This window comes from Castor canadensis, chromosome 18, assembly GCF_047511655.1.
Source record: "Castor canadensis chromosome 18, mCasCan1.hap1v2, whole genome shotgun sequence".
Taxonomy (NCBI): Eukaryota; Metazoa; Chordata; class Mammalia; order Rodentia; family Castoridae; genus Castor; species Castor canadensis.
The window spans coordinates 11,277,476-11,303,337 of NC_133403.1; the positions used below are offsets into that span (position 1 = coordinate 11,277,476).

The window sequence follows — 25,862 nt, forward strand, 5'->3', positions numbered from 1 at the left end:
TCTCAAACAGTGTGTCTGTGAGATGGAACCACAAGGTCCATGCAAGAGCCTGGCCCTCCACTCAGCCCTTTGCCCGCTCCCCACTCCAAGGTCTCCTCAGAATCCTTGCTACTGTGAGAATTCCAGACTTCCTGGCTTCATAGCAACACCAAGGGAAATAAGAAATTCCAGAATGTGGGGTCCCGGGCTCAGGTCAGAGAAGGCACCAGGCCAGGAGCTCAGGCTAGATACAGGCTCAGGTTTGTATCTGTGGCTATAGGGCCCAGAAAGTATTTGAGCATGGGCCTGGAGCTCTATATGGATCTTCTTTCAGCACCCTGCCGTGCCGTCTACATCTTTGCCAGGAAGAACAGCATTCCTTTTGACTTCCAGTTTGTAGATCTACTGAAAGGTCAGTTCCCAATGCCACCCAGGCAGGCCTGATCCTTCCCCAGGTCAGTCCCCATTGCTACCCAGTCACGACACCAAAGTAGGAGCATTTCTGAGGAGTGGAGACAAGGACCAAGGCAAATCCCACAAAGGTCTGCAGGGAAAGAAAAGGTAGCAAGATTGTCAAGGTACCCAAGCTGCGTCCCTGTCTAGTCTACTTTACTCAGTCCCAACTAATGACAGTTACCCCAGTGGAATAAAAGGGCTCTTGGAGGTTGAAGAGGAAGGAAGGGTTTCTAGGGTATCCCAAGATTCCCAGCCAGAACCCTTGCCATCACCTTGTGCATATCTCACATCTCATTATCTGTAGTACCTTCAAACCAGACTGGTAAAGGTCGAAGAAGGGCACTGCCATTGCCCATGTGAGAGAGCAGATGGTGTTTAGTCTACACCCACTCTCCTTCAGAATTCACACCTAACTCAGGAGGCTAAGGGTGTGGTTCAGTGATAGACTGCTCAGCTAGCAAGCACACAAGCCCTTGGTTCCATCCCCAACATCCAAAAAAATTATATGGACAAAACCTGCATATGGCCACACAGATCCCCATGTGGGGGTCATAGATCGGGCTCCAACCTTACTCCAAGCATACAGAAATCTCTAAAAGCTCAGCTATGGAGACAGAAGCTCTAGACTATAGAAAAGATGTAGGAACTACAGAAATGAATGAGATGTGAATGGAGTCCCAGAAAAGTTTCCATTTGGAAGCAAGTGGTCAAAGACGATTTAGAGTTCTTGCCCCCTTTAGAATTCCCTGTTCATATTGGGTGACCCCAGTTGATTTGAGGAGCTCCTCTTTGGGCTTCCTGTTATATTTTAGACCCATGTTTTCTGTGCTGCCAGCGGCAGCTGCCCTGTGGTAGAGTGAGGGGTGACAGGAGTGGAACTGAGGCCTATAGAGCTTGGGTTAATTCACAGGTTGTAGCTTCAGGCCCAAGGATCAGGATAGGTACTGGAGACCTCCAGCTTCTGGGAGCCAAAGGGCCACCTTGGTTTCAGAGAAAAAGGGTCACCAAGTCTGGGGTAGGGGAAGGCTGGAAGGCAGGAGTCCTGATCTTGGTCCCTGTCCTGTCATTGACTTTCCCTGTAACCTGATGCGAGTCATGGTGGTCCCTCAGCCTCAGTTTCTCTTCTTCTGGATGAAGAATAGTTCAGTCTCTGGGAGTTCCAGTTCTCTCTTCTCTGATGTCCCAGCAGCCTCAGACCCTTCCTTCTCCCCTCAGGTCACCACCACAGCAAGGAATACATTGAGATCAACCCCCTGAGGAAACTGCCCAGCCTCAAAGATGGAAAATTTATCTTATCTGAAAGGTAAGGACCCTCTTACTGCCTTTCTCTGCTCCTTCTGGGAGACTCAGTGGGAACCAACTTGCTAGTATTTATTTTTTTTAACTGTGGAAAATTTCACCCGTACAGTAAAGGAGAATGGGTACTAACCAGCAAGGAGTATAGCGATCCCTCCCACAGCTTTAACGGTTGTCCTCTTGGGGCCCATTTTCTATCATCTGCACCTCACCCTGCTCCCTTTTCTTCTAGGTACCCCATCATTTCATTCAAAAAATGATTAGGAATGTACCTCTAAGAGATAAGGACTCTCTAAAAATGTATCATCTCCACATCACTAACATCTAGCAACACTCCCTGGATTTCACCAAATATCCAAGTCCTATTCAAAAGTCTGATTATCTCTTAAATATTTTCTTGACAGTTTGTTTGAATCAAGGTCCAAAAAAGTTCTGAATACTGCAGCTGGTTGATCATCCCTTATGCCTCTTTTTATCTGTAGATCCCTAGCTGAGTCCATTTTGGGTTTCTATAACTGAATACTACAGACTGGGTAATTTACAAAGAACAGAGGTTGAATTTAGCTCCTGAGTCTTGAGGCTGGAAAGTCCAAGAGCCTGGAGCTAGCATCAGCTTGGCATCTGGTGAGGGCCTTCCTGCTGGGTCATGGTGTAGTACAAAGTATCACATGGTGAGGCAGAGCAAGCAAACCAGAGAAAGCTTGCTTTTATACACAAAGCCACTCCTGTGATAACCTAATTAATCCAATAATCCTTTTATCCATGAATGCATTAATCCATTCACAAGGGCAGAGACATTATGACCCGATCACTCTTAATGGTTCCAGTTTTTAAAACCTCACATGTAATGTAGATTAAGTTTCAACTTCTGTTTTGATGAGAATACTCAAACAATAGCATCCTCTCTTTGCCCCAATTTCTTAATCTTTGCGTGTTTACTGTTAATGACTATAAAGAAACTAGGCCTTTTGTCCGATGGAATTTCCTATACCAGCCATCAGTCAGCAAGCCTGGAACATTCCTCCTACAGCATGTCTTCAATCTGTCCCCTCCCCTGTATCCCTGAGACCTCTGCTCTCCTCTATCCCCTCCAGAAGCTGGAGCTACCAACTTGGTCTCCCTGTGGTAGATTCTGCTCCCTCTATCCAGCACCAGAGGTATAGATCCTCCTATCCTCCATAATATTAAAGATTAAGCCCTAACTCTTCCCTGCATCTCCAAGGACCTCCACACTTGGTCTCCACATCATCTCGGCTGTTTTCTCCTCTCCCCATGTCCCTCCATCCCCCTTCCCATCCACACTCACCTGCTCTCCATTCTCCAAATTCACCTCACTCCCTCTCTTATCTTAGGATCTTGACACATGTTGTTCCCTTGTCTGGACTGCCTTTTCTTATGCCATCCCCTGACTCCTGGTCACCCTTCATGCCTCCCTCCCTGCCCTTACTGACTATTGGACTGACACCTTGGGAGAACTTTCCCAGGGTCCTTTGAGCTCCTTCTTCCTCTGGAAGAATGTCAGCACATAGAACATGCCTGTAGTTGGAGGCCTCAACAGTTGGGCCCAGGCTATTCAGAAGTGATTGGTGTCAGGGCCTTCAAAAAGCAAGAGCAATGGCCCCGATCTGTCCTTTCTGCAGTGTGGCTATCCTTTTCTACCTGTGCCGCAAGTACAGTGCACCCTCCCACTGGTACCCACCAGACCTGCACACTCGTGCCCGTGTGGATGAGTTCATGGCCTGGCAGCACACAGCCATTCAGCTGCCCATGAGCAAGATACTCTGGATTAAGGTGAGCAGAGCTATGTTTGGGGTTCAGGGACAAAGGAACAAGAGAGGCAGGAAGCCTAAGAGTCCAGTCCTGGCCCTGCTGTTCACTGGTGAGCTCAAGCAAGGCCCCTTCCCTCTCTGAACCTTGTTTCCTCTGCTCCCTCTCCTGCCTGCCTCAAAGAGTTGCTGGGAATATGGAATGAACTATTGGGTATGAAAATATCTTGTTAAGAAAAGAGGAAGGATGCCCAAGAAGGGCTGATATGATTCAAGTCAGAACAGGATTCAAGAAATTTCATTCTGAACTATAGACTATTAAAGGGACCATAGAGTTCAGAAAATTCAAAGATAACAAATAACTAGCACATATCCCTACCTCTAATCCTATGCCTGTGTGTTAGTCTATTTTCTATTGCTATTATAAAACACCTGAGGTTGGGTAACTTATAAAGAAAAGAGGTTTATTTAACTCACAGTTAAACAACATGGCTCTGGTTAGGGCTTCATGGCTGATACCATCATGGTGGAGGCAAGTTGGAAAGAAATCAGATGGTGAGACAGGAAGCCAGAGAACAGGAAGGGGCCAGTCTTGCACTTTGATAAGAACTTGTTCTCTTAAGAACTAATTCAGAGCTGGGCACAGTGGCTCATGCCTGTAATCTTAGCTACTTGGGAGGCTGAGATTGGGAGGATCACAGTTTGACATTAGCCTAGGCAAAGAGTTGACAAGACCCCATTCCCTGAGTTCAAACCCTACTTCTGCCAGAAAAAAAGAAAAAAGAAAGAGAGAATTCATTGAGTGTCCTATGAGAACTACCTGTTCTCTTAAGAACTAACTTGGTGTCCCAGGAAAATTACTTCGATCTCTTCTGACCTCCTATTTAGGTTCCTCTTCTTAAAGATTCTACCACTTCTCACATTACCATACTAGATACCAACTTTCCAACACATGAACACCTGGGGATACACTCAAACCAAACCCAAGTCCTATCAACCTATGACAGACAACATTAGTCAACCACAGCATTCATTCTTGCTGGGGTCTCAAAATCCTTCTGAACACAGACCCCAGGCCTCTTCTACCAAAAAATACCACTTAATAGGTTAAACAATTTACATCCTTGATACTGTCCAATATCTATCTAACAGGCAGGATAGGTCGACATAGAGGGACAGAGGGAAGTGGGATGCAGTCTCTATGTTCCCTCCTTCCTTCACCTGGCCAGTTGCTAATCCCGATGATCACTGGTGAGGAAGTTCCTGATGAGAAGACAGACCAGGTGATGGAAGAGGTGAAGAAAAACATGCAGCAATTCGAGGATAAGTTTCTGCAGGACAAGATGTTCATCACCGGGGACCACGTCTCCCTGGCTGACTTGGTGGCCCTGGTGGAGATGATGCAGGTGTGTGGTGGGGTGGTGCGGTGGTGGTCAAAGCCTTGGCGGAAGCAAGATGCTTCTGGGATGAGTGGGGCCGTATAACTTGAGGACAGACTGGTGAAGTAGGAGAGGCAAGCAGGGCTATCCTGAGGGTTGTGGGAGCCGGGTCTGAGTGTCTGGACTCCAAAAGCAGCACAGAAAGTTTTGAATTGGAGAGGATTATGATTATTTAGCTTGACAAGGATTGTACAGCATGGGGAGGAGTTAGAGGATAAACCTGAAATGCAGAGAAGAACATGGCATGTCTCAATCCATCCATCAGGATCCCAGATGCCTCCTCCTCCTGCTGATGGACTCCCCAGGAAATAAAAGTTCAGAGACTCCAGATGTGTCCTCTTGGCCTTGTCTCTCTTCCAGAGCTCCAGGCAGATAGCTGTATAGTGCAGCTCCCCTGACTCTGGGACTGAGTAGCATCCACTGTGAATTTGGAGGCATACCTAGGTGTTGGCTTTTACATGGTCTTTACAGGCAGAGAAGAGCGGCCAGTTCTGAGCTACCTGGTATGTGCAGGTTAGCTAATTTAGACACTACCTGGTCAGCGTCTTGAAAGGCCAGCATAGTCTGGCCACTATGCAAAGTGGCCACTTTGGTCCCTGGTCAATGTGCAGTGCAGAGGAACACCAGGAAAAACTATTCTGGCCTGTCCCAAGTATAGAACCCTGTGTTTCAACCTCCCATACCTTTCATACTTTGCCACCTCAGCCCCTGTTAGGACTCCTGAACAGTGCTGAACTGTGAGGCAGGCTGCCTGCCAGATCTCCTCCTTCTATGTTTGATAACAGAAGGAGGTACAACATGGGGCGGGGAGGAAGAACTGAGTCCCCCCTCCAATAGGGACAAGGGACTTCCCTAGAAGAAGGCAGGACTCATGGAAGGCTTCAGGCAGGAGAAGTGGGAACCACTAGGACAGGTGTCACCTCAGAAAGGGGATCAGGATTCTTGGAATAAGACCAGAGAACAAGAGCAGAAGCAGGTGGAGAGGACCCTTGAGGCTGTAGGTGATGATCCAGGTAGTGCTGCTCCGTAGGCTAACCACATCTTCTTGTCTACCCACAGCCCATGGCAAGCAATTATAATGTCTTCCTCAGCAGTTCCAAGGTAGCCGAATGGCGTATGAGGGTGGAGCTGGCCATTGGCTCTGGCCTGTTTTGGGAGGCCCATGATAGGCTGGCGAAGTTGTCAGATTGGGACTGTTCAACACTGGATCCAATGGTCAAGGAGAGGATCTGTGAGTTTCTGCAGAAGCACATGTGATCCCAGAGGCCGTTCATCCTGCAGGGCCCAGCTGGCTCAGCCCTCTGAGCCTCCTTCCTTAGGGAAGACACTGACAACCAACTCTGTTCCTTTGCCTAATAAAGAACTGGAACAACACCATGGCTGCTGAGTTTCAGGGATAGTTAGTGTAAGCAGAGAGCCTGATTTGGGAGTATTTGGTAGTCTCAGGTCCTCTAGGGTTCCAGAAAGAATGTAGAATTAAAGGTTAAATCTGATTACATTGTAAATAACAGTTCATGACTTCAACATCCCCTTTCAGTATGAGAATAACAAAGATCATCAAAGAACAACAGTAGAAAACACTTGGATCTAGAACAATAGCAGATTAAACACTTTCCTAAAGTATATATATATATATGTTTGGCCACAACATAAGTCTCAAATTTAAGAAGATTGAAATCATGCAAAGTATGTTTTCTGAACACAACAGAAAATTCATGAGTTTGTAGAAATTAAACAACACACTCAAAAACAACCAGTGGATCAAAATACTGCACACAAGCCCGGAAGCTTTGCTCCTTGCTGGTACCAAGATCTCTGGGGTGTTGGTCTAAGACAATGGACCCTCCAAACCGATTTTCTGGTTTTATCATTACTCAGTGCCTCAGTTTCCCCATCTGTAAAATGGGGACGATTGGAAACTCTGACATACGCTATGACACAGATGCACCTTGAAGACATTATGCTAAGTCAAATAAGTGAGTCACTTTTGCGACTGGGCTGGAACTGGGGTCCCTTTCCATCTCCCTCATCCCCGCAGGGTTGACCACTCTGGCTCTGCTGGGGCAGAGAGCCCAGAGGCCTCAATTCCTGGGACTTGTCCTTGGCTAGCCAGCAATTGGAGGAAAGTGCCCACGCCCATGAGGGCGTGGCCGCGCCAGGCCTGGTCTGAGACCAGAGACCCGCCTGAGTTTTTGCTGTGTCCCTCAGGTTTCTGGTGCCCACCACCTCCACCATGGTCCTGGAGCTCTACCTGGACCTGCTGTCCCAGCCCTGCCGCGCCATCTACATCTTCGCCAAGAAAAACGGCATCCCCTTCCAGCTGCGCACCGTGGAGCTGCTCAAGGGTGGGTGGGGTGTCAGGTTTAGAGAACCGAGAATGCGGGGGGGGGGAGGGGGGGGGAGGGGCAGAGCAAGAAGCAAACGTAATTTAGAGGATCCGTGCCTGTTGGGGCCTTCCTTGGTCTGCTTTGGAGACCAGGTGAGAAAAGTGAGTCACTAGGGAGATCCAAGATTCGGGACTCCCCTAGATTGTGCTGTCCTATGGAATAGATAACAAGGGCTCATCTGCTGCAGATTAAGAGGGGGAGGCGCCTGAAGAGAGAAGAGACCTGCAAACTGAAATGGGTGTGGCCTGGACTTGGGGGTGCGGGGGATCGTGAACCTCCAGAAAAGAGGAGGAGGAGGGAGGGGAGCCAGGAGATCAAGTGTACAGACTGACACAGTCAAGTCCCTCCTTCGTGGTCCCCAGTGTTGAAACTGGCAAGTAGCACGCAGAGGAAGCATTGCTTGGTGGACCTGCGTTTCCAGCCTAGACTCTGTTGAGTGGCTTTTGTCCCTTTCTTCTGCTTTTCCTGCTTTGCCTTACTTACCTTGTCCCCCGCCTCTCTTGTCTAGCTAGGGAAAGATTTGTCCCCAAAGCTATGCTAGGAACGGGAGCCCCTCCTCCACAGCGGGAGTTGCTGAACCCTGAGCAGGGAGGCTTGTTTGTTTCTCTGGCCTGGCGGCTGAGGCCCTCAAGGACACTGCTGGCAGGTCTGAGCCTCGCGGGGGTGGGGTGGTAGGAAGAGATGACAGCACAATTTAAGTGTTGCTCCGGGTGGGCAAGTGGGGCAACTCTACTTGGCTAAACTTTCTACCCAGCGCTCCTGCTGTACCTTTGCGCCTTTGCGCTGCCTGTCCCTCTGTTAAAACTTCACCTCGTCCTAGTCTTCTCTGGTGACAGCTGGCTTACCCCCACACAAGCGTTGCCCCTGCAGACTATGGGGCAAGAAAAAGGGCCCGGCCCGGGAGTAGGGATGCACATGGAGATGCATTTCACCAGGAAAAGAGAGAGGGTGCGCCTGGTGAAGGAATTATCTGACAGAGGGTAATGGGAGGATAGCAAGAAGACTGGAGAAAAAACACTATTGTGTAGAGCTTGGAGGATCTTCCACCCGATTCAGGCTTAACAGTGAGCCACTGAGGGCTGTGGAGCAGAGAAGCAATGAGACAGATATTCTTTCTTTACTTTTTCTTTGTCTGTGTGCTGCTGGGGTTTTGAATTTAGGGCCATCTTATTTGGTTAAGATGGATTCTTTATAACTTTTTTCTTCATGACGTTTTTGTCTCAAGATCTCCCTCTCCTTAGTAGCTAGGATTATAGTTGTGTACCACCTCTCATGCTGGGCTGTCTGCAGGCCAGCACCTCAGCGATGCCTTTGCCCAGGTGAACCCTCTGAAGAAGGTACCTGCCATGAAGGATGGGGACTTCACCTTGACTGAGAGGTAACTGAACCACTGGGGCCGCTGCCACACCTTGCTGGAACCATCCTGTCCTGGCTATCTGTGTTATAGATAAGGAAACTAAAGTCCTCAGTGGACTTTGGCCCATATACCACAGAGCTGGTGCTGGAACTCAGACCCCTGCCTGCCTGCTCTTCTAGCTCATTAGGCAGGTTGGAGAACCAGGCACCTGCTTTACTTCTGCACCATGCCTCTGGTTGTTGATGAGAGTATCCATGGGGCAGGGTTCAAGACAAGGAAACAGGGTAAGGAAGAAAGGTAGCTTCATCCACCATGGGGCAGCCTTCTGGCCCAGCTTGTGTGGAGATGGCCTAAAGGCTTCCCTGGGTGAGTCTCCCCCTCAAGAGATCCTCCAGACATGTGAGTGTTTTACATCACAGCAGGTTGCAAGGAAGTTGAACCTTCCTTCTTCAGGGAAGGACAAGCCTTTTCCCAGTTCTGCCCCTTTTGTCACCTGGGTTGCCAGCTATCCCATAGCAAGGAAAACCTAGAGTTTATGCTTTAGAGCTCATCTCTGGAATCTCAAGATGGATGCACCCGGATGAAGTCCTCTGACATTCTGCCACTGCTGTTCTTCCTTCCTGGTGCCACCAGTGTCCTCAGTCTTTGTCTACCCAATGTTGACCTCCTACATGTACCAGCTGGAGGCAATCTCTGCACTTCTCTCAACCTTGGGTTTCCCTCAGAGGTGCCTTGAGCAATTAGCTGGGAGCAAAAAGAGCATCAGGGCAACGAAGTCACTAAACTGGATTGAGGATGCAGGACTTTTAAGCGAGAACATGATGCTGTGGCAGATCAGAGGTTTTCTGTCCTTTGTGCTAGAGCACCCAACCCTCAAGATACTCCAAATTCCTGAAAATTTCCTATGACCCAAATCCATACATCCTCTGTGTCCTTTAAGGTCCATCCTCTTCCCTACACTATGATAAACCCTCATAACCCAGGACAGAAGCAGAGGGCCAGGGAGCCTTGTTTGCCAGGAACCTGCAGCACCCTGAAGAAAGTTTCCTGGATAAGGTTTTAAGGAGTCAAATCACATCTGTAGATTTATATAGGAGCTGATTTTTAGAAGAAAGAGTGACAAAAGAACAAAGGAATGATGAGAAAGTCTTTCTGAACCATGAGGCCATTGGAGGCTGGTCTGCATGCCAGAGGATGAGAGTGGATGCAAACTGGTGAGAAATGAGCTTCCTCAAGGCTCAGCTTGTGTGACACCTCTTCCAGGAAGCTCTCTCTTGTCCTGTGATCAGAAACTGTCTGAACACTTGACTGGACACTCTGCTGTGGGATTTTTACCTGGTAGTAGAATAAGCTGGAGTTTTAGCCCCAGAAAGACTCTCAGGTCTGTTAGTACGGGCTGTGTGACCTGGGACAAATCCCTTTCCTTTTTAAAGCCTGCTTCCCTTAGCTGGAAAATGAGGGCCATACTTTGGCAGATTATCAGGAAGATCAGGAATGTACTGGGTATAAAGTCCCTAGCACAGTGCCCTCTCCCATCCATTATGTCACACCTCCCACCCCACAGTGTGGCCATCCTGCTCTACCTGACACACAAGTGTAAGGTCCCTGACTTCTGGTACCCTCAGGACCTGCAAGCCCGTGCCTGTGTGGATGAGTACCTGGCATGGCAACACACAACCCTGAGGAGAAGCTGCCTCCGGGCCCTGTGGCATAAGGTGAGCCTGGAAGGATGGGAGGGACAGTGAGGACAAAATCCCAAAGGGGTTCAGGCAAAACCAATTTCTTCTTTTTGGTTTGGGTATTTTCTATTGCCTTTGGCTTCACTAATCCTTTTGTTGAGGCTGCTTGGCTGTCAAGTCTATGTAATACACCTTTTATTTGAGATATGCATTTTTCTTTTTTTTTTTAACCCCTCAATCATTCTTCCTTTATCTCTTCTCCCCCATTCCTGTAAAAGATATGTATTTTTCATTTCTAGAAATTTCACTTGCTTTTGTAGTTTTCATCTCTCTTCTGAAATTCACTCATTTTGTTCATCTTTTCTTTAAAAATTAACATATTTGTCATTTTTAATTAAAAGTTTTTGTCAGCTAATTTCAAGACCTGGGTCCTCTGTGGATCTGTTTCTATTGATTTTTTTTTTGCCTCTTGACTATGGATTGCATTTTTCTGATTCTTTACATGTTTCATAAATTGTGTGCCAGATATTATAGATAAAAGAAGAGTAGAAGTGTATAAGAAATTGAAGTATGTAATAAATACCCAGAAAGGGCTTGCACTTGCCTTGTTAGGCAGCTGGGCTGTGAGGCTCATCTCTTCCAGCTAATGAGGAGATGGGCTGGGTTGTGGGTTTAGTTCGTTTCAGTTCAGCCCTGGTTTCAAACAGATAATCCCCAATTTATAATGTTTCAATTTTTCAATTTTATGATAATGTGAAAGCAATACATGTTCAGTAGAAACCATACTTTTTTTTTTTTTTCCAGTACTGGGGTTTTAACTCAGGGCTTTGCGTTTGCTAGGCAGGCGCTCAACTACTTGAGCCACTCCGCCAGCCCTGTTTTCTGTTGGAGTTTCAGCTGGCTTCAAACTGTGATCCTCCTGATCTTTGCCTCTTGAGTAGCTAGGACTACAGGCATGAGCCACCAGTGCCCGGCAAGAAACCATACTTTGAATTTTCATCTTTCTGCTGGCTAGTGACATGATGTATGATACTCTCTCACCATATTAAGTAGTGGCAGTGAGCCACAATTCTAGCTGTACTGTATGCTAATCTGTGAAGTTCAGTAGGTTAGGTATATTGAATGCTTTTTTGACCTATGATGCTTTCTACTTAATGATGGCTTTGTCAGGATGTACCCCATGATAAGTCGAGGAGCATCTATATCTTGAAGGTAAGATTGGGTTACTCACTCATCCCAGCGGGGCTTTGGGAAAGAATGGTGATTACCCAGAGCAGGGAGAAGGGTAAGAACATCACTCCAAAGTGTCTCAGGCAACATCACATTCTGACCTTGTCTTTCACTGTTTCTTCAGTTGTACCTGGGTTCTTGTTAAACTCATCTAATAATTCTTATTTGAGATATGTATTTTTCATATCTAGATACTCCATTTGATACCAAGTGCCAACTATGAAATGTAAAACACATCCAGAGGATATCCTCAACAAATTTCTTGGGGATCCAGAAAAGAGTAGACAGTTAACTGACCCTGCTAGAAATGGGGAGTTTCTGTTTAATGGGTACAGAGTTTCAGTTTTACAAGATGAAAAGAGTTCCAGAGGTAGGTGATGGTGATAGTTGTACAACAATGTGAAAGTACTTCAACTGTGCACTTTGAAGTACACATGTGAAAGTTGCTAGAACCAAAATGGAGTCACTTATGTCAAACTCCAACAAAACAGTGTTGGGAGAGGCTGTGGAAAAAAAAGAGCCTTCATGCATATATGCCTATATCGGGATATAACCTAAAACATTCCTACGTGTAGACTGGTAACAGAACTTATGACAAGAACTTCCTCAAGATTGCAGTATTCCAGATAAGTTGCTTGCACAAAGAAGGAAGGAAATGCCCTATGAGTTCTAACTCAAAGAAATGGAGATCAATATTACCATGTAGAATACTGTAGCCAATAGCTGGACCCAGTTACCCACAGGTACCATTTTTAGTGAAGGGCTGTCTCTGCCACTGCACTATTGGTCAAATCCTCCAAATAAGTAGTTATGGGCTCCCCCTTCACCATTTTCATGTACCACACAGCCGTAGAAGCACTTTTGAAGTGTCTTCTTACTCATTTCTTTTAGCTATCTCACTTGTTATGAGATCCTTCTATCAACTGCTTCCATGGTATTTCTCTGTCTCTCTGTCTCTCTCTCTCTCTCTCTGTCTCTCTCTCTCTCTCTCTCTCTCTCCAGTCCTGGAGATAGAACCCATGGCTTCACACATGTTAGACAAGCACTCTACATTGGGCTACATCCCTAGACCTTGGTTTTTTGAGATAGGCTCTCACTGTATAGCCCAGGCTGGCCTTGAACTTGCTATCCTTCTAACTCTGCCGTCAGGCATGTGCCACCATGCCTGGTGTCTACATTGTTCTCTCTTGCTATAATTATCTTACTCCTGCTGTTTCCTTCTTCTTCTCTTGGACAACATACTGCTCTAGCTTTTTTTTTTTTTTTTTTTGGTGGGACTGGCGTTTGAACTCAGGGCTTTGCACTTGCAAAGCAAGTGCTCTACTCTTTAAGCCACACCTCCAGTCTACTTTGCTCTGGTTATTTTTGAAGATGGGTGTCTTTTGAACTATTTTCCCTGCCGGCCTTGAACTGTGATCCTTCCAATCTCAGCCTCCCAGGCGTGGATTATAGGTGTGAACCACTAGCACCAGGCTTCTGGTCTTACTTTAATAGATGACATTTTTGACAGGAAACTCTTGTATATTTGGATGTTAGCTGTTTTTTTGGGGGGGGTGGGACGGGGTTTGAACTCAGAACTTCACACTTGCAAAGCAGGCACTCTACCAATTGACCTAAACCTCCTGGACTTCTCTGTAGAGTAAACTTTCCCATTACCCTTCAACTTCTATGCCTTACTTAACTGAGCCAAACTAGTTGCTGGTTGGGCTTCTGAATCATTCAATTGAACAAAACTTACAAAGTTCCTCCCAGGAGCAAAATATTTGTATTTGTAACAACAAATACAAATTTGTAAACAAAATAATTAGGGTGAATTTTAAAAAAAGGATTATTAACTGGATGTGCTAACAAAATAGATCCATGGTTTAACTGAGTAACATATAGAGGCCTTCCTCCAAAAAACCATACATGGGCTGGAGGCATGGCTCAAGTGATAGAGCACCTGCCTAACAAGCATGAAGCCCTGAGTTCAAATTCCAGCACTGCCAAAAAGACAAAACAAAACAACCATACGTGCCTCACCTTGATAGAGCTCTACTTGTAGATGGAGATTGGGGTTCCAATTATTTAGACACATAGATAAATAATTAGTGGAAGCCAGTGTGAATTAGGATAAATAAGTGTATTTATTTATTTTTGTTTTGATTATGACGGTACTGGTATTTGAACTCCAAGCCTCACACTTAATTAGGCAGGCAGGAAGGCACTTTACTACTTGATACACACCCCCAGTCCTTGTTTATATTTTTGAGACAAGATCTTGCTATGTTGCCCAGACTGGCCTTAAACTCATGATTGTCCTTCCTCAGCCTCACAAGTGCTGGGATTACAGGTAAGCACCACCATATGCAATTTGGATTATGATATTTGACCTCCTTATAGATCTCAAACTGATCACCGGTATAGTCACTGGGCTGGCCCCATCTCTCTACATCAGAAAGTCAAATGTAAGCTACCTGGGGGTGTGGAACCCCAGATTTGCTTCTTTCATCAGAGTCCTTACAACAGAATATAGCATACATGTAATGAAGAAATGATAAGGAATCCATTCAACTCTTTAGGTAGTCTCATAAACTCTGCTGCAAAGACTTACCACTGCACAACAATATACATCTTCCCTCACCAGGGTAGTCTTAGATAAGATTGCCCTTAATTATCTATTAATAGGGTAGTATCTGCACCAAACTGACACTACATGCTGAACCTGGGTAACTTTCTGGGGAAGATATACTCAATTACATACGATAAGAGGTCTCTACAGACCTAGCTCCATATGAATCATTTGATTCACAATCTGAGCTCTACATCCCTGTTTACAGTTTACAACCAAGTGCCTAGGCATGGCACTTAAGCCCCTGCATGGCTGGGTCCTGACCAGGACAGATGCTGTTTGGGTTTTGTCCTCCTGGCCAGTTCCCCAATACAGATGCACGACAGGTGATAACAGTACTTCGTGTGAACAGGGCCTGTCCTCAGATGCTGGCTTGGTCAACTGATCAATTACTATAGCTGCAGCCAACACATGACATACCTGCTGACCCTGTGCTGTCTGACAAATCATTCTCCACCTATCAGACAACTATAGGGTATTTGTGAATTTCACTTTTGACAATCATCAGGGGAAGCTGACACTCAAGTCCTGAAATAAGAGACCAAGAACAGGGCCAGAACAGAGGAAGGTCAAATAAATGACACACAGAAGGCAAGGCTCAAATTAGGCCAGGTTTATTACCCAAATTAAAATGAAGTGCGGTGATTAAGGTCTGGGTGTGTGGGATTGTCATAGCATTCAGGCAACTGTGGAAGAGGGATGGGCATAGAGTTCTGGCCTGGGAAGCTAAGGTGAAGCAGGACTAGAGCACTCCTGTTCTCTTTTTTATTCTTTTATTTTCATTTTTTTTGGTGGTACCAGGGTTTGGACTCAGGGCCTCACACTTGCTAGGTAGGCACTCTACCACTAACTAGAGTTACTCTGCCAATCCTATTTTCCTTTTTATAAAGTTCCATAACTTTTTGATAATTTTAGAGGAAAATCTGATTATTTTCTTTCCAGGTCTTTGTAGTGGGCACAATGGTCTTTTGTAACTGTTGGTATCTTAATCAGATGTGGGACTGTTCATTTTTTAAAGTCTCTGCCTTATTCTGTCTCAAGGGTTTTGTTATATAAAAAGAAACATTAGAGAACAAAAGTCAAAAGACCTCTTTGTTGTCCTTACTTCTTCCTCATGGGCCACTTCCTCAATCTGGTGCAAGCCATTACAGTTTCTGACTCTGTACATTACTCATGTGTAATTGTAAGCAAAATAAGGTTTTATACTGAGTGCTTAAATTTTTACCATTCTGCAACTTGACTTTTTTCTCTTAGCATTGTTTTAGATTTCCCCATGTTTCTGTGGGTAGACCTAATTACTCATTTTAAATTCCCCTATGATCTTCCACAATACGAATAAACCAGAATTTATTTATTGTCTTATTACTATATGGGCATGGGAATATACTCATTCTAAGAAATATGTCAGTAGGTAATTTCATTGTGGGAATATCCTAGAGTGTGCTTATATAAACCTAGTGGGCTGTGCCAATCACTTGATATGGTCTCTTGATGCAAAATCAAGAGATATGAGATGCATGAGACTGCTACCAGTGAAACAGAACATACTGCTTTACAGTAAACTTTCTTAGTAGTAAGACACTCTAAAATGACAACAGTTAGTACTCAAACTAGTGACACAGTCATTTATTATCATATTGAGTATTATGTACTGTACTATACTTTTTTTGCCACTGGGCATGCAGTGGGTTTGTTTGTACCAGTAGCAACATAAGCAAGTGAAAAATGTGTTGTGCTATGATGTCACTAGGTTGTAAGAACTTTTTGGCTCTCTTATAATCTTATGGGACCAGAGTGTATATATATTCTGTCACTGACAGAATGTTATATAATAAAAATGTTGTATGGCAAATGACTATATTTTAAATTTGAAGAGGGACAAAACCTCTTCAAATTTTTATAACCCAGTAGATTTTGGACCCTCCAAGTCAAAACCAAAGAGAAATGTAGACAGTCTTTTGCAGGGGTGAGGCAGACAAGTAAGTGAGGGATTTGAAGACAGTTTCACAGTGGCCCCTTGTTGGAGCAGCTTCTCCCAAGCATCAGCCTTTGATACTGAGCAGGAGTACCAGTAGAAATACTGGCTCCATGTGGCTAGCACTCCTTAAGTTAAAAAAAAAAAAGCTGGAAATCTATACTTAAATATGAAATGCCCAAATTGATAAAATACCAGAAATTAATCCATATTTTAAAACTCTGTCATCAGATGAATATCAGTAGCACATTACTGGCTTTAGGCCATCTGTGTGCTGTTTCTAATCCCATCTACTTCGCTGGGAGGAGACTGAAGCCCAGAGTCAGGGGTCCAGTGCAATCCTAGTTCTGTTTACTCTTTCCTCTACTCCAGGCTCCCAAGCAAGACACCTGCCTGAACATTCACCCCTCCTTTGATACCCACCCACTGTGTCTGCCAAGCCTGAGAGAGTTGATGGCCTCCCCATCCACTACCCTCCTCTTGGTCCAGTGGCTCTTCTTGTTAGTCCCTGGAAACTCTCTGGGTCAGGAGGCATTCGTCCTATGCTTGGCTTAGCTTTTTTCTTGACTGTGGTATTCTGGCAATTAACTGTCCCTCTCTAGGCCTCATTTTTCCTTTTACAAGATGAGACATGTACTATTATTATTCCTATATTATAGATGAAGAAATTGAGACTCAGAGAGTTTGAATATTTTGTTCAAGGTTACACAGCTTATAGGGGAGAGTATCAGCCTTAAAAGCCCATTTTCCTAACTACTTATAGTGTAAGAGATTCTGACTTTTTTCTTCAGGGGAAAGAGGCTATAAAATAGATACAGTCATGCACCACAACAATGTTTCAGTCAACAATGGACCACATATATGGTGATGGAATAATAGAGCTAAAAATTTCCTGTCACTTGTAACATTGTAGCCATCATAATATTCGTAGCACAATGGATTCATCATGTTTGCTGCTGCAAACAAATTTACCTTGCTGATGATAGTCAAATGTAGAGCACGTGTAATTATGTATATGATAATATGGTAATTATGTATATGATATTATGTATTGATATGATAATAAACAACTATGTTTTTGGTTTACTATACTATAGTAGTTACTACACTGTAGTGTGCTTTTACTTTTAGACTGGACTCTCACATATAAAAAAGTTTACTGTAAGCTGGTCTCTGGTGCCTCATGCCTGTAATCCTAGCTACTCAGGAGGCAGAGATCAGGAGGATTGCGGTTTGAAGCCAGCCCGGAGAAATAGTTCAAGAGACCCCATCTCAAAAAAAAAGAAAAAGACCACAAAACAGGGCTGATGGCTCAACGTGTAGGCCCTGAGTTCAACCCCAGTACTGCAAAAAAAAAAAAAAAAGTTTGTCATATTATCCCAGCAGCAGCTTCATATGTGTCAGGTTTACCATGTCTTCCCAATTGTATTGAGAGGTTACTTTGAGTGATTGTCCTAAGTACCATCTCTGTCTTGTTTGTGCAAAGATGAAATTATCTTATTCCTGTCATTAAGTGACACATGAGTATAGCTCCTAAATTAATTTCATCTCCCCAAGATGTTAGGCCTATTTTTCAAGTCCCCATTTGAGTCCTTCTCAAAGAGGTTTGAGTCATTCTCTGATTCTCTAGCCAATCAGAGATCATGGAAGCAAGAATAGTTCTGGAAAAAGCTGTTCTTGTCAATTCCCCTGCAGGCCCAGCCAGGCCATGGAAGAAAGGTGCATAGAACCAAAAGGCAACTACAAGGTTAGGGGACTTGCCTTCCTGCCCCAAAGGGCTGAGCTGACTCCTAATTCTCTATTTTGCCTATCTACCTACCAGGTAATGTTCCCTGTTTTCCTGAGGGAGCAAGTATCTCCTAAGTTACTGGCAACCACGCTTGCAGAGTTGGATGAGCTCTTACAGTTGTTTGAGGACAAATTCCTCCAGAACAAGGCTTTCCTTGTCGGGTCCCACATTTCCCTAGCTGATCTGGTGGCCATCACGGAACTTATGCATGTGAGTACTGTGGACAAGGAGGACACACTAGATAGAGGGTGCCCCAGCCAAGTACTAAAGTCCTGTTTTTGCTGCCCTCACCAAACTGCAGGTCTGTGCTTATGTATGGAAAACCCTCTGGATCTCTGGGGTTCCCAAACCAGGCAGATGAGGCCTGTCCTTGTCTTTACTCATCTGCCCCTATTCTGTCTCCTTCTTGCTACAGCCCGTGGGTGCTGGCTGCCAAGTTTTCGAAGGCCGTCCCAAGCTGGCTGCATGGCGCCAGAGAGTGGAGGCAGCAGTGGGGGAGGACCTCTTCTGGGAGGCCCATGAGGTCATCATGAAGGCCAAGGACTTTCCCCCTGCTGACCCCACCATAAAGCAGAAGATAATGCCGGGAATGCTGGCCATGATCCGGTGAGATCAGAAGCCTCATCTCTGTGTGTGTGTTTACAAAATACCTTCATTTTCAATGTCCCATGAGGCCCAGAGAACAGGAGTGCTGTAGTCCCACTTCCCAGGCCAGAACTCTATCCCCATCCTCTATTCCACAGTTGCCTGAATGCTATGATAACCACACAGACACACAGAGACCTTTAATCACTGCACTTCATTTTAAGTTTGGGTAATAAACCTGGCCTAATTTGAGCCTTGCCTTCTGTGTGTCATTTATTTGACCTTCCTCTGTCTGGCCCTGATCTTGGCCTCTTATTTCAGGACTTGAGTGTCAGCTTCCCCTGATGATTGTCAAAAGTGAAATTCACAAATACCCTATAGTTGTCTGATAGGTGGAGAATGATTTGTCAGACAGCACAGGGGTCAGCAAGTATGTCATGTGTTGGCTGCAGCCATGGTAATTGATCAGTTGACCAAGCCAGCATCTGAGGACATGCCCTCAGATCACCTGTTATCACCTGTCGTGCATCTGTATTGGGGAACTGGCCAGTAGGACAAAACCCAAACAGCATCTGTCCTGGTCAGGATCCAGCCATGCAGGGGCTTAAATGCTATCCCTAGACGCTTGGTTGTAAACTGTAAACAGGGATGGAGGGCTCAGATTGTGAATCACAATAATATTCTGGCTGCTGGTGGAGGGTGGATTGGAAGGGAGCCAGGGAGGTAGTAGGGAGATTGGATGTTGCAGTAACTGGGGACAGAGGTGACTTGTGGCAAGCACTGAGGGGCTGAAGAAGTAAAGAATGTGTCTGCTCTCATTCTGCAGCACTATACCAAGAAGGCAGCTTCTTGGGGGCTTCCTTAAAGGGGAACATTTGAGACCAGAAAGTCAAATCTACCCTCAAGTTTCCGAATAACCTATTTTCTTGCCAAGGGGCATTCTCTCAATCTTGTGTTTGGGGAGAGGGTCCTTTCACCCTGGGAAGCTCTTTTGAGAAATGGGGATGTCATAGCCACCGGCCTCTGGAGCCCGAGAACTGAAGTAGGAGGAACTTGGCTCTGCAAAAGGGGTGGAGAAGTTCTATCCGATCCCAAGCAGACAGCGTATAATGAATGTGACCCAAGAGATTAGGGAGAGAGAGCTCATTCCATCACAGGGTGTGGGCTCTCTTTCCTTTGTGGGTTGCAGGCCTGGCCTGTGCAGAGAGCAGGGAGCCAATATCCTCCCTAGCTTCCATCCTGGGCGCTGGTGGGACAGGAAGGAGGTGTACTCCCGTTCTGTTCTAAAGGACTTGGAAACCACTCCTCTTTCAGTCCTCTGCTAAAGGAAGGGAGAAAGAGAGGGAAGAGGAGAGAAGGAGGGGGAGGGAAAGAAAGGGGAAGGTGTGAAGGGAGCTGTTGCCCTCAGACAACACAGATCTTACCACCCTAAATTCACTGAGGGTCTCTGCTAGAAAGCCCCCTGGACGTCCCGCTTCCCATTACCACTCCCCCTGACCCACTTGATTAAGGTGGAAACTGAGGTCCTGGGAAGGGGTCCTGCTGGCAGTGATATCCCAGATCAGAGCACAGACCTGCTGCTGCGCTCCGCCTCATCACGTGGGAGAAGAGCTTTGCAGAGCGGATTCTCAGGGGCGTCGCTGATTGGTCCAAAGTTCTCCGAAGCCATCCAATGGGCGGGGAGGGCGTAACGGAGCTCGGGTCCCTGGTCTGCACAGCTGTGGTTCAAGTACCAGCAGTTCCTGCCTGCTTTTCCTGTTTTGGGAGCTTGTCACCCAGGCCCGCCTGTTAGGTCTGCCAGCTGCCACCACCGCCATGGGCCTGGAACTCTATCTGGACCTATTGTCCCAGCCCTGCCGCGCTGTCTACATCTTTGCCAAGAAGAACAGCATCCCGTTCCAGCTGCGCACGGTGGAGCTGCTCAAAGGTGAGCCCCAAGAGCGGGCTGGGGAGCCTAGGCCTGGGGTGTGCGGGTGGATTTCGCCATCGACGACCTCTCGGGGACAAGACTGGTGTTGCAGCCAGGCGAGAAACGTCAGCCTTTCCAGTAGGAAGCCGTTTCATCAGTTATCAGTTGTGTATGTTTAAAGAACCTTAATATTCGCCTGGTGAATACAAGACCTTCTTCCACACACAGAATAAAAGGGAGCAGAAAAAACTCCCAGAGGGAGGAGAAGGAAGTGCAGCAAAGGGTAGATCTCAACCTCCAAGGTTGAAAAAGCAGTTGAACTGCCTTCTCGTTCCCTAATTGGTGTTCTTCCATCTCTTGCGTTTCTGCATCCTCAGGCAGGAGAGGGTTGTTTTACTCTCCCCACCCACCCAATTCAGGAGTCTCCACTTTCTCCTGCCTACCCCTGCCTACGACCCTTTCACTTTTACATCTCCCTTGCTTTTTTCTACTTTTGCTTTTTCCTGTTTCTGACTTGCTCTTGCCCCACTCATCTGGAGGGCTCTGTGCAAAGGCAGTATGGGGAGGCCAGAACCCTCACTTGAGCTGTAGTGTTACTGATCTGGTTGGCCTGGAAAAACATCTGGAGTAGAATCCAGTGAAGGTGTCAGGACCATAACTGGACAGAAGGGTAAGCATGGGACCTAGAGCTCCCTAGGCAGGTCAGAGGAAGTCCCCTGTTCAGTTGGGCCCTCCCACTGGTTGCCTTTAGTATCCCCAGCTTGGAAAACCTGCTGCAGGACAGGGGCTAGCCCTAGGCAATTTGTGGAGGGAGAATGGGCAGAGGGCTGATAGTGTCCACTTAGTACAAAGAAAAAGAGGCCCCCAGATAGGCCTATAGTCAAGCTGGAGCCTGGCTCAAGTCTGACTTGATACACATTAACTAGGCACCTAGTGTACCCTCCAGAACTGGCCTGGGCTTCAGGGTAGGGTATGTGGAAGTGAGTCAGACCTGGGAAGCCCCATTGAGATGGGAGCTTTAAGGAGTTGGCACAGGAAAGGAAGAACCCCTGGGCTGCTGGAGGCTGGGGTAATGAGACAAGGTGTTCCTGGCAAGAACCAGATTGGACTGAAAGCTGAGAATAGGGGTGGCTGGAGGTCTTGGGTGTCCACAGTCATCCAACAGTCAGAAGGGCTTAAATCCTTTCCTCTTCTTGCCCCAGATAGGAATATGGATCAGAGGGGCAAGACTAGAGCCCAAGAAGGAGACTAGAGTGTCTGACACATTGATGGAGCTGGCTGGGAGTAGCAGGTGGATTACAACTCCACAGAGTCACCCTTTCCCCCAGACCCAAATTTTGATTCTGCTTGGTCTAGGATCCAACAGAGTGAGCATAGGGAAGGCAGACATCTGATGGGGTCAGCTTCTATGATACACATTGGCCCTCTTCCTCACGCTGCCTGCAGAAAACTGGTGACTCAGTTTAGGGGAGGGACAGACAGATATTTCAGAGGTCTCAGGGTTCTCCTTACTCCTCACTGGTCTTTCCCACAGGCCAACACTATACTGATTCGTTTGCTGAGGTGAACCCCCTGAGGAAGGTGCCAGCCTTGAAGGATGGGGACTTCACTTTAGCTGAGAGGTAATGGATCTCTGATCTGCAGCTAAGCCTTGTGGGTGCAGTCACCTGTCTGAATTCACTATTGAAGATTGGAGCCAATACTTCTGCATCCCAAGTACCTGTGCCAGCCCCAGAGTGAAGAGTGGGCTGAAGCTGGCAGGGGTATACAAGGCTGTGAAGGGCTGTTGAAAGTCATGGCATCTCCATTGCCATACTAATTTGTACAGATGAGGAAACTGAGGCTGGGAGAGAGGAGGTACTTGTACAAGTTGGAGGGCCTAGCCTGGTTCCAGGTCCTTTCCCTGCCAGCCCAGATCTCAGAAGGAAGGGGAATGAAAGTATGAAACAGTGGCTATACCAGGACCCATTCAGCACTCCCTTTGCCCACAAATCCTGGGGAAAATGTTGTTTCCCCAGGGAGGTGAAGGAAAACCCAGTGAACTTAGTGGCTATCTGCTGAGCATCCTTCAGCACCAGCCCCCATCCAGTCCCTGGGGCTCAAGCAGAGAATATGTGTAAGCCTTCATGGAGCTCACATTGTAGAGAGAGAGGAGCCAACAATAACTCATACAAACAGGTAGCAAGTCAGGTGTGTGATTGCTATGGAGAAAATAGGTGTAGCAGGGGTGGTTTTGAGTGGGAGGCAAAGGGAAGGCCCACTGATAAGGGGCAACTGAGCAGGGATTTACAGGACTGAGGTGCTGAAGTGCTGTTGTGGTGTGTGAGAAGCATGTTCTGACTGGAAGGGAAAATGAGGGGGAAAGCCGTAAGATGGGACCATGTTGGGATATTGGCTGAAGAGTAAAGGGGCCAGTGTTATTGGCCCCTACTGGGGAACAGAGCAGGAGGGAAGAGCAGAGGGGAACATGTAGTTTTTCTGGTGAATGGATGGAGCCATTGGAAGGTTTGAGCAGAGGAGAGTGGTAATCCCCCTTGTGTTTGAAAGGATCCCTTGTCTGGGTTGAGAAGGCTACCTGGAAATCCAGGCCAAGATGGTGGTGGTGCGGGGTGGGGAATGATTGGCTCTAAGTGATATTCAAGGTCAAACCACAGAATTCACAAAAGAATTGGTGATGGGGGAGTTGGGAGCCAAGGCTGGCCTCCAGATTGGAAGATAAAGGATGGTGCTTTGCTTTACCAAAACCACAGAATGCCTCTGTGGCAGAGCCAGATTCACACTCAGAGCCACGTGGCTGCAGAGTCTGTAGCTTAAGCACAGTCCAACAACCAGGGAGACATAAAGAGCTGTGGGGTCAGCCTTCCCTGAACTCCTAGCTCCTCCTGAAATCCATGAGATTTAGTTTCTCCTTTTGACACTCTTAGTTCAGAGGTAGAGCTGTGTGACTCTTGCTGTCATCTAACCTCTCTGAGCTTCACATTCCTCCTCTGTACCATGTGAATAGTGAAAATATCCTATGAAATGGCTGAAGAGTGACTGGGGCCTGTCCTCCACCCCGACCACTTTTCCTCAGTGTGGCCATCCTGCTGTATCTGAGCCGCAAGTACAAGACTCCTGACCACTGGTACCCCCAGGACCTGCAGGCCCAAGCCCGAGTGGATGAGTACCTGTCCTGGCAGCACACAGCCTTGAGGAGTTGCTGTACCAGGGCCATGTGGCAGAAGGTGAGCCACAGGAAGCAGGGATACCTCCCAGGATGCTCAAGGGATGGTGCTTTTCTGTTGAAAGGGTTCCTTTCAGATCTGGGACCTTAGAACACCAAATTTTGGAATGCCAGAGACTACCAATTGTGATACTTAGGATCAAGCACTTTAATGACATCCCAGGGAATTCATAAAAATGTGCTATCTGGGAAGGTGCATGTGTAGTGCTAGGTGGGTAGGGAGTGAGGCAGGGTAGCTGCTGCACTGAGGAGGGTTTTGTGTTCTGGTTTTAGTCCTAAGGGCAGTGGAAAATTTTGTGCAGGAAAGGGCACAAAAACCTGAAGGTGATGCATAGAATGGGAGTGGGATAAAGAATGGGCATTGGATGGAGCTTGACCCTCTCTCTACTTGCTGGCCTTCAGATGATGTTCCCTGTGTTCCTGGGCCAGCCGGTACCCCCTGAGACACTGGCAAACACTTTGGCTGAACTAGACAGGTGTCTGCAGCTACTAGAGGACAAGTTCCTGAGAGACCAAGCCTTCCTTACTGGGCCCCAAATCTCTGTGGCTGACTTGGTAGCCATCACAGAATTGATGCATGTGAGTGCCATGAAGTAAGGTGGTCCACTGAATTAGTGGGGAGGCTTTGGAGGGAGCTGATGTCCTTGCTCATGTTGACCTTTCTGGCTATAGGACCCTGGGTGAGTCACTTCACCTTCTGAGCCTGTCTCCTTATCTGTAAAACGAATCTTCATAAGCCCTCACTGCAAGGATGCTGAGAGGTCCCCTGGGAAGGGGACCTCCCCGCCAGACCATCACACATGTGGTGGAGGAGGGAAAATCCATTTGAGGAATCCTAAGGCAGGTCATGCTGCCTTGTGTTTAGTTATACCTAGCATATCAACCTCTTTTTCCATAGCCTGTTAGTGCTGGCTGCCAAGTCTTCGAAAGCCGACCAAAGCTGGCTGCGTGGCGCCAGCGTGTGGAGGCTGCAGTTGGGGAGGAGCTCTTCCAGGAGGCCCATGCAGTTGTCCTGAAGGCCAAGGATATGCCTCCATTGGACCCTATCTTGAAGGAGAAATTGAAGCATTCCGTCCAGGGTTTGTTGCACTGAGTGGGTCGCCTAGGCCTGAGGAGCCACCAAGGAAAACAATGACTTGTCAGAATACAGATGGGGCTTCTCTCTCTGGTTATACAGTGTCCACAAAGTCTGTGGTTCACAGTTTCATCATGCCAGCAACAAGTTATGTTCCTACCCAATTTTTACTCAAATATTTGGTCTGCATCTGACCTTTGGAGAGAGTTTTGGTAAATATTTGACCCTGTTCCTCTCTTTTGAAATCCTGTGTTTCCTCACTTCCCTGAAGCTAAAGAATGTCATTGAACTTGGCAGTGAAGACCTTGCCCCACTCCTCCAAATTGTCCCTCTGACTTTATTCATTTCAGAACTCTTTCTCCTACTTTGGCTTTCTAGCCTTGGCTCTTGCTGTTCTTACCACACTTTCTTTGTCTGATGCCTCTCTTTTAGCACTTGGCCCCATGTTACTTCCCCAGAGAGAATTCTCAGATCACCTCAGTCCCAGGCCAGGATTGGTGACTACTCTGGGTTCCTCAGCCCCAGTGTTTTCCTCCTTCAGCTCTCACAGGGAACAGACTCCCTGGGCTGAGTACATGTCACAGATCAGGGTTGGCTGGGTAAAGAGTATCTGATTAGGAATGTCCTCCATGCCCTAGGTCTCTCTCCTCTCTCTGGGAGTGATGTCTCCCACAGGTGGAATGTAAGGGCTAGATTCCTTGCAGGGAGGGAAGTCCCTGGCTTTTTCCTGACATTCCAAGTGCTGCTGAGTAGACTTGCTGCCCTAAGCCTGATCCTAACTCTGACTACTGTTTTCTCCCCACCCAACTGTGAGTTCCAAACTTACCACTTCATGACTGTCACATTTACCCATCTCGTATCATAGGCCTTCTGTCATATGAATTATCTAATAAATAAGCTGCTAACCAGACAAAGAAGGTGATGTCAGAATCTCAGCCTATTTGCCTTCCCACGGAGACTCCTTTAATATGCACACTTGTATAGAATTTCCTCTGTGCAACTGGATAGACTTGTTTTAAATGATCCTGCTACCTCCTAGTGGACAGTAACTCACAAGAGGCTACAGAGGCTGGTGCCTCAGGGATCAGGTGGCGATGCCCTTGTCC

General features: G+C 46.8%; 3 protein-coding genes across 10 annotated transcripts; all 3 read left to right on the forward strand.

The window, feature by feature from the left end:
• The first annotated feature begins 279 nt into the window (after nucleotides 1-279).
• On the forward strand, nucleotides 280-3,642 carry LOC109699630 (glutathione S-transferase theta-4). The gene is made up of 3 exons (XM_020184431.2): nucleotides 280-391; nucleotides 1,651-1,738; nucleotides 3,372-3,642. The coding sequence occupies exons 1-3, from the start codon at nucleotides 280-282 to the stop codon at nucleotides 3,640-3,642; spliced, it is 471 nt and encodes a 156-aa protein (XP_020040020.2).
• A 3,430-nt stretch (nucleotides 3,643-7,072) lies between these two features.
• On the forward strand, nucleotides 7,073-18,801 carry LOC141410480 (glutathione S-transferase theta-1). 7 transcript variants are annotated; one of them, XM_074061371.1, is made up of 5 exons: nucleotides 7,082-7,281; nucleotides 8,614-8,701; nucleotides 10,245-10,395; nucleotides 17,998-18,174; nucleotides 18,380-18,801. In XM_074061371.1, the coding sequence occupies exons 1-5, from the start codon at nucleotides 7,170-7,172 to the stop codon at nucleotides 18,572-18,574; spliced, it is 723 nt and encodes a 240-aa protein (XP_073917472.1). In that variant the 5' UTR covers nucleotides 7,082-7,169; the 3' UTR covers nucleotides 18,575-18,801. The 7 variants fall into 7 exon arrangements, with proteins under 7 accessions (XP_073917473.1, XP_073917472.1, XP_073917479.1 ...); XM_074061375.1 differs by lacking the exon at nucleotides 7,082-7,281 and adding an exon at nucleotides 7,395-7,415; XM_074061374.1 differs by lacking the exon at nucleotides 7,082-7,281 and adding an exon at nucleotides 7,429-7,754.
• A 1,450-nt stretch (nucleotides 18,802-20,251) lies between these two features.
• On the forward strand, nucleotides 20,252-25,673 carry LOC109699627 (glutathione S-transferase theta-3). 2 transcript variants are annotated; one of them, XM_074061319.1, is made up of 6 exons: nucleotides 20,252-20,476; nucleotides 21,993-22,080; nucleotides 23,532-23,682; nucleotides 24,084-24,260; nucleotides 24,354-24,361; nucleotides 24,580-25,673. In XM_074061319.1, exons 1-6 carry the CDS (start codon nucleotides 20,365-20,367, stop codon nucleotides 24,695-24,697), a joined length of 654 nt encoding a protein of 217 aa, XP_073917420.1. In that variant the 5' UTR covers nucleotides 20,252-20,364; the 3' UTR covers nucleotides 24,698-25,673. The 2 variants fall into 2 exon arrangements, with proteins under 2 accessions (XP_073917420.1, XP_020040014.2); XM_020184425.2 differs by lacking the exon at nucleotides 24,354-24,361 and having other exon boundaries at nucleotides 20,254-20,476.
• Nucleotides 25,674-25,862: the final 189 nt, after the last annotated feature.